The 7,834-nt window shown below is 36.9% G+C and overlaps 1 protein-coding gene across 1 annotated transcript; it reads left to right on the top strand.

The window, feature by feature from the left end:
* The first annotated feature begins 4,914 nt into the window (after positions 1-4,914).
* LOC145814170 (uncharacterized) lies at positions 4,915-7,501 on the top strand. Its single transcript, XM_082910695.1, has 3 exons — positions 4,915-5,367; positions 5,470-5,884; positions 7,452-7,501. Exons 1-3 carry the CDS (start codon positions 4,915-4,917, stop codon positions 7,499-7,501), a joined length of 918 nt encoding a protein of 305 aa, XP_082766821.1.
* Positions 7,502-7,834: the final 333 nt, after the last annotated feature.

The raw sequence follows: 7,834 nt of genomic DNA, 5'->3' as shown, positions 1-7,834 counted from the left end.
CTTCCTTTTTTATTTGATTTCCAAATAGATCGTTAAGGTATAGTGGTTTCGGGATTGAACTTCCGCTTTTAATTTTCTGCAACTTTCCTTTTTATTTTTATTCAACTTCCATTTTTATTCAATTTACTTTTCTATTAAACTTCCTTTTTTATTTAATTTCCAAATAGATCGTTAAGGTATAGTGGTTTCGGGTTTGAACTTCCGCTTTTAATTTTCTGCAACTTTCATTTTTATTTTTATTCAATTTCCATTTTTATTCAATTTACTTTTCTGTTAAACTTCCTTTTTTATTTAATTTCCAAATAGATTGTTAAGGTATAATGGTTTCTAGATTGAACTTCCATATTTAATGTTCTGCTACTTTCATTTTTATTTTTATTCAACTTCCATTTTTATTCAATTTACTTTTATATTAAACTTCCTTTTTTATTTAATTTCCATATAGATCGTTAAGGTATAGTGGTTTCTGGATTGAACTTCCATTTTTAATTTTATGCAACTTTCATTTTTATTTTTATTCAACTTCCATTTTTATTCAATTTACTTTTTTATTAAACTTCCTTTTTTATTTAATTTTCAAATAGATCGTCATGGTATAGTGGTTTTGTAATGACCCCAAAACATATGTCATATTTATCAGTAATTAATTATGTGTTTATGCAAATTAATTGATGAATATCTGTTTGAATTAGAAGAATATCTGTTGAGATGAGAACTTTGGGACTAAAATTGATAGCGATAGCGGGTTCGGAAAACGAAATTGAACACGCCTATGTGATACCGGGACTTTTTAGAGTCATTTGGTGTCACGCCCTCAAAATTAACCCATTATATATATCATTGACATGCATTATTTAAAGAAAACACTTTAATAATTCATTATTCATCAGAGTCTTACTAAACAAAAGCATCACATGTAACATCAAATTAAATGCCCTACAGGCTTACATCTTTCCAAGCCAACACTTGGACACAAAAGTATGAGTTCTAACTCAATTACAAATAAAGCCCTAGGCTTGAGTGTTTACATGTACTAACAAATAAAAGCAAACATCTGAAAATAGTCTTCAGAATCCAAGTCCTTCCAAGCTAAGTCCTTGGAGGTAGCTTATCACCTGAACCTGAAAATGATGTTCCCATAAAGGGTGAGCCACAGCCCAGTAGAAATATACTAAACCACATATAAGCAATGAATAAAGCAATAGCATTAAACAGATGGTTAACCAAGATAATCAATTATTTCATTTTTCAGTCTCATGTCACTATTGTCTATGACATGTTTTACTTTCCAACTTTATCAATATGGCTCAGAACCTGGCCAAACTTACAACAGTGGATTATATATATCATATTCACATTCTTCCAATATCAACAAACAAATGAGACTCAAGCTCAAATCAAAACACTTCATACTTCCAGATTGATACACATTTTAGTGTTGTATCAATAAAACACTTCTATATAAATAAGCACACATAAAAGTGATGCTAATGGAGTCCATCCCCTATCTCCTCCCAAACAAAATACGGTTTAGAGGTCCATCCCCTATCTTCCCCTAAACCGTGGAGTACATCCCCTATCTCCTCCCACACAAAACAATGTATGTAAACACATAACATATACAACACACAATCTATACACATAATGTCTGTATTAATTTAACAGTCAAAATTGATGACTTAATCAATGATTAGTTTCAGTTATCCCTAATCCACATGCAGTGTATACAACAATCACAGCTATCCTCCACCGATAGCCCAAAACAGTTATTTCTAGACTTGGAAATAAACATATCAACAATTCAATAGGCGAGTGATTTAAATTATCCAACTACACCATTTAATCAATAATTTCCCCAATTCCCTTAAATTAATTATACAATTTAATTAATTAATACAACTATGGTTTTTCCCAAAATTATCAAAGTAACCTCAACATATCAACATACCAAAACTTAGAATAAAACTTATAAAATGGAATAGGAAATCCCTACCTCGAAGAAATAGCCCCAAAAGAGAAGATGGAGATGAAGACCCAAACTCCAAAGTGCTCCAAACTACCAACAATTCAGATTAAAACGAAGCCCTCGACTCACACACTCTTTTTAATGAAGGATCTAGGGTAGAAACACACCCTAAGTGGATCAAATCTAAGAGAGAAGGTGAGTAGGGTGAGAGAGAAGTCGGACCTAGGGTCTGGAATCAAAAGAATATCAAAAAGACTGATCAAAACCCGCTGCTGCGTATATAAACTGAACAGGCTCGCTTGAGCGAAGACTTGGTCGCTCGAGCGACAAGACACAGAAAAGATACGCTCGAGCCAAGGAAGCCTTGCTCGAGCCAACAACCCAGAAGCTCGCTCGAGCGAAGGAAATCTCGCTCGATCGAAGAACTCAAACCCTCAGGTCTGTAACCAGACACACGCTCGAGCGAAGGAACTCTTGCTCGAGCGAAGAACAAACTAGCTTGCTCGAGCGAAGAAAATCTCGCTCGAGCCAAAAACCACGGCCATCAGGTCTTACTACAAAACGCACTCCTCACTCGAGCGAATAAGACCTGGCTTGAGCGACGGACCAAAACAAAGAGCTCGATCGAGCGAAGAACTTCTCGCTCCGAGCGAAGGGTCAAAATTCTGGGCAGCAACCCTTTGCTCCCAAACTCAACCAACCTACTACAAACCTGCCCAATGCATCCTATAACTCCAAATGAGAAAATAAGGGACAACAACAACAATTATACAATGATAGAATCTACGGAACCTAAGTCCGGATACAATAATCAAATGGGAAAAGACCGGGGTCGCTATATTTGGGAAAATAAATTGAAGACTGAATTTCGTCTGATTCGTTAAGCCTTGTTTGGCTCAAGATTATGGCACAATTCTATTTTTTTTTTTGTGACATATCTATACATAGATAAGGATGTTGACTCTTTGACTCAAAAAGAAGAAAAGAAAAATCTAGAAAGAGAGAGAGAGAGAGAGGAGAATTCGTGAGAAAGGGAAAGAAGGGGGAAAAAGAGAATCAAGCTACATCTTCTCCAATTAAGTGCTTAAGGTAAGAATTTCTTCTCTACTTTCTTGAAATAAGGTTGAATCATCCTTAATCTCATGGCAAGTAAAAGGATTGAAAGGGGAAATGTGTTTAATTTGAGCATGCATGGTATGAATTGATTATTTATGTTTATATTTGGCATTCTTGAGGAAGAACCTCCATGGATATGAAGAAATGAAGCTTTTACATGAATAGTTATGATTCTTCACCTCAATTCATGGTTTGATCTTGTATATGATGCATTTGGGTTTGTTTAGAAGCTATAATGTTTATTTCAAGTTGTGTTTCAAGTGTTTTGGGACTTGAGTTTCATCACTTTGAAGTGGTTTTGCAAAAAGGAGAAATTGAAGCTTGAGAAGAGTCCAGAATTTTAGATTTTCGCGTGGTCCGCTCGAGCGGAGGGATTCCCGCTCGAGCTTGAAAATCAGCCTCCCAGCAGTTTTGGATTTGTGCAGTCCGCTCGAGCGGACAAAGTGGCGCTCGAGCGGGAAGGACTTATTTCAGGAAATTTCGAGAAGTTGAATTACATGATTTTCACATGTCATTTGCATCATTTAGCATCTCATAATCATGAAATAGAGTAAAGAAAGAATAGAATGGCATGAATTAAGTGAGTTAATGATAATGTGTATTGAAGAAATGTGTTATATGTTGATAATTGCAGGTCGGGAGGCGAAGACCGTGCAATCGGTTTTGGAAACCCACTGTGAGTAATATTTCTGTAAAGATATGTTAGTATGATCTATGTTTAAAAGTGCTACGTTATGCTATGGTTTTGAAATGATAAATGTTTTCTGTGAACGAATGTCCAGTTTGCGAATCTAGTATGGCATCCATAGATAGTCCTAAGTGGACCAGTTTACGAGATCTCGGTATGTGTTTAATCGGTGTCCGGGACCGGTTACTCTAGTCGTTGGACGACAAATGTTATGTTCTATGGAGTATGCCATTATGTATGTTCTGATATGAGATGATTATGTTTATGAATGATTTATTTTATGGATATATGGAATGTGGAATTCGTTCACTACCCCTTTACTTTAATGTTACTTGCTGAGCTTTAGCTCATTGTTTGTATATATGTATTTATAGGTGAGCACTCTGGAAGTCAAGCCTAGGCGGAGTCTGAGCCGAGCCGCCGTTTTGAAGCCTACCCGGTGTTTTGGTGCCTCTAAGTTGGGGCCAGGCCCAGAAGGCCGTTAGGAAGCTTGGATTTGGTTGTACATGTGGCGTGAGCCTATGTTATGTTTTGTACATGAATTTTGATTATGTGTGATGTAATGTAGTGAGTAAATTAACATTTTTGGCATGTAATGTATGTTCATATAAATGCACAGCTCTTTGGACTGTTAGTGTTTTGTTTTCGCTTCCGCAAGCCCCGGTTATGTATGTTTTGTACAGAAAGGCCTGTGGTAATCTAGGATTACTGGCTGGTTACGATGCCAACCTTCTCGGGGCGGGTTTGGGTCGTGACAGAGTGGTATCAGAGCGAACGAGTTAATTTACTCACACACGTGTCCATCTGAGCTGTAGGGTGTCCTAGAAAAGAAATAGGGCATGGCATAAACATATGTGCATGTATGCGTGTGTTTTTGAATATATAAAGAGATAAGAACTGTAAATGATGAGACAACAGAGAAACTATTGTATTGAGAATGAAATATTCTATCTGCTATGGGTACTAGAGACCAATGGAGAACACTAATGCAAGGAATGTAGATGAGTCAGAATCTTTTAATGCCAGAATAGATCGGTTAGAAAGAATGGTGGAAGCTTTAACTGGGTTGGTGAGACAACAGCAAGAGCAAAACCAACAACAATAGAGACAACCATTTCCGCCTCCTCCACCACCACCTGTGCAAATGGAACCGATTAATAATGATGATGTTATCACCTTGACACAGAAATACAAGAAACTGAAACCACCAGAATTTGCAGGGGGAATTGAACCATTAAAAGCGGAGGCATGGGTATTAGAAACTGAAAAGATTTTTGAAGTGTTTCCGTGTACAAATGCCTATAAAGTTTTGTTAGCAACATTTACTCTGACAGAAGAAGCTCGAAGATGGTGGATGCTCGTACGAGGTGAGAATAGGGACTTAACATGGGATCGATTCAAAGAGACGTTTTATGAAAAATATTTTCCACAATGTATGCGAGATAGGAAGATATCTGAATTTGAACAGTTGAAGCAAGGCACTATGTCAGTAGCGGAATATGAGAGTAAATTTACTGAATTAGCCCGTTATGCTCCTCATATGGTTGATACAGATTACAAGAAGGCAAGGAAATTTGAGGGTGGCTTACATGTTGAGGTACTTGACAGGGTGAATGTGTTGAAATTAGAAAAATATGTTGACGTACTTGACAGAGCCTTGATGGCTGAAACAAATATTGCTAACTTGAAAATGTGCAAGCCAACAGCAATGACCGAAGCAGAAAGTAAGAAATTCAAGAAACAGAAAGTGGAAACAGTTAGTGAATCAGTGGCCTCCGTGAATGAAAATTTGAACTCAAGTTTTAGTGATAATACAACAAAGGGCAGTAGTGGAAGTGTAGGTAGACCTACTTGTAGGGAATGTGGAAAGCAACATTGGGGCATTTGTCGCCGTGGAACTGGAGTCTGTTTCAAATGTGGACAAAAAGGACATATAGCTAAAGCTTGTCCACAAGTTTACTCAAGAAATGAAAGACCCATTGCTAGTGGAGTTAACTCAACAATGACACCAAAGACAACCGTAACATCTACTCCTGAGGGGAATACATTGAGGCAAGGAAGGGTTTTCACCCTAGTTTCAGAAAAGACACAGAATACTGGAAAAGCGAATACAGGTATGATTTTTATTATCTACTGTGATGTTAGCACTGTTATCTATGTGATGGCTATGTTACTTATGCGATGGAAAATATTAAACATGTGACTGTGACGGAACACATCATATGTAAATTGTGTTACATCAATTGAACGTGAACGACATGAAATACATTGACTATGACTGTGATGAAACAAATTTACCTTTGCTATTCCCTTTGCTATGGACTGTTATATCGACGTTACTACCTCTGAATTGAACGCTATGGAACTTGTTAGCTGACTTCAGTATATGTAAAATATGTTCATTACGTGTTTGACTGCTACGATACTGCCTTCATTGTTATGGAATGGACATACAAACTACCTTATCATGCTGAATAACTGAATAGAACCGTGGAGTTGTTTCTGACTGAGCTTGTGCCAGGATAAGGTAAAGTTTGGAGGACCAAACTTCTTAAGGTGGGGAGAGTGTAATGACCCCAAAACATGTGTCATATTTATCAGTAATTAATTATGTGTTTATGCAAATTAATTGAAGAATATCTGTTTGAATTAGAAGAATATCTGTTGAGATAAGAACTTTGGGACTGAAATTGACGGCCATAGCGGGTTCTGAAAACGAAATTGAACACGCCTATGTGATACCGGGACTTTTTAGAGTCATTTGGGAAAATAAATTGAAGACTGAATTTCGTCTGATTCGTTAAGCCTTGTTTGGCTCAAGATCATGGCACAATTCTATTTTTTTTTTGTGACATATCTATACATAGATAAGGATGTTGACTCTTTGACTCAAAAAGAAGAAAAGAAAAATCTAGAAAGAGAGAGAGAGAGAGAGAGAGAGAGAGAGGAGAATTCGTGAGAAAGGGGAAGAAGGGGGAAAAAGAGAATCAAGCTACATCTTCTCCAATTAAGTGCTTAAGGTAAGAATTTCTTCTCTACTTTCTTGAAATAAGGTTGAATCATCCTTAATCTCATGGCAAGTAAAAGGATTGAAAGGGGAAATGTGTTTAATTTGAGCATGCATGGTATGAATTGATGATTTATGTTTATATTTGGCATTCTTGAGGAAGAACCTCCATGGATATGAAGAAATGAAGCTTTTACATGAATAGTTATGATTCTTCACCTCAATTAATGGTTTGATCTTGTATATGATGCATTTGGGTTTGTTTAGAAGCTATAATGTTTAATTCAAGTTGTGTTTCAAGTGTTTTGGGACTTGAGTTTCATCACTTTGAAGTGGTTTTGCAAAAAGGAGAAATTGAAGCTTGAGTAGAGTCCAGAATTTTAGATTTTCGCGTGGTCCGCTCGAGCGGAGAGATTCCCGCTCGAGCGTGAAAATCAGCCTCCCAGCAGTTTTGGATTTGTGCAGTCCGCTCGAGCGGACAAAGTGGCGCTCGAGCGGGGAGGACTTATTTCAGGAAATTTCGAGAAGTTGAATTACATGATTTTCACATGTCATTTGCATCATTTAGCATCTCATAATCATGAAATAGAGTAAAGAAAGAATAGAATGGCATGAATTAAGCGAGTTAATGATAATGTGTATTGAAGAAATGTGTTATATGTTGATAATTGCAGGTCGGGAGGCGAAGATCGTGCAATCGGTTTTGGAAACCCACTGTGAGTAACATTTCTGTAAAGATATGTTAGTATGATCTATGTTTAAAAGTGCTACGTTATGCTATGGTTTTGAAATGATAAATGTTTTCTGTGAACGAATGTCCAGTTTGCGAATCTAGTATGGCATCCATAGATAGTCCTAAGTGGACCAGTTTACGAGATCTCAGTATGTGTTTAATCGGTGTCCGGGACCAGTTACTCTAGTCGTTGGACGACAAATGTTATGTTCTATGGAGTATGCCATTATGTATGTTCTGATATGAGATGATTATGTTTATGAATGATTTATTTTATGGATATATGGAATGTGGAATTCGTTCACTACCCCTTTACTTTAATGT

This window comes from Camellia sinensis, unplaced genomic scaffold (genome assembly GCF_055761805.1).
Source record: "Camellia sinensis isolate YWXY unplaced genomic scaffold, ASM5576180v1 Unanchor1, whole genome shotgun sequence".
NCBI lineage: Eukaryota > Viridiplantae > Streptophyta > Magnoliopsida > Ericales > Theaceae > Camellia > Camellia sinensis.
Note: the sequence above shows the minus strand (reverse complement) of the source record. Positions and strands in the feature narration are given on the sequence as shown.

What these genes read in the sequence shown, in the direction of transcription:
- LOC145814170 (XM_082910695.1), top strand. Translation starts at nt 4,915, where the DNA reads ATGGAACCGATTAATAATGATGATGTTATCACCTTGACACAGAAATAC. An exon ending in AGGGTGGCTTACATGTTGAG is followed by an intron (nt 5,368 to 5,469) that starts GTACTTGACAGG and finishes AAAATGTGCAAG; the next exon opens with CCAACAGCAATGACCGAAGC. An exon ending in TACTGGAAAAGCGAATACAG is followed by an intron (nt 5,885 to 7,451) that starts GTATGATTTTTA and finishes TGATAATTGCAG; the next exon opens with GTCGGGAGGCGAAGATCGTG.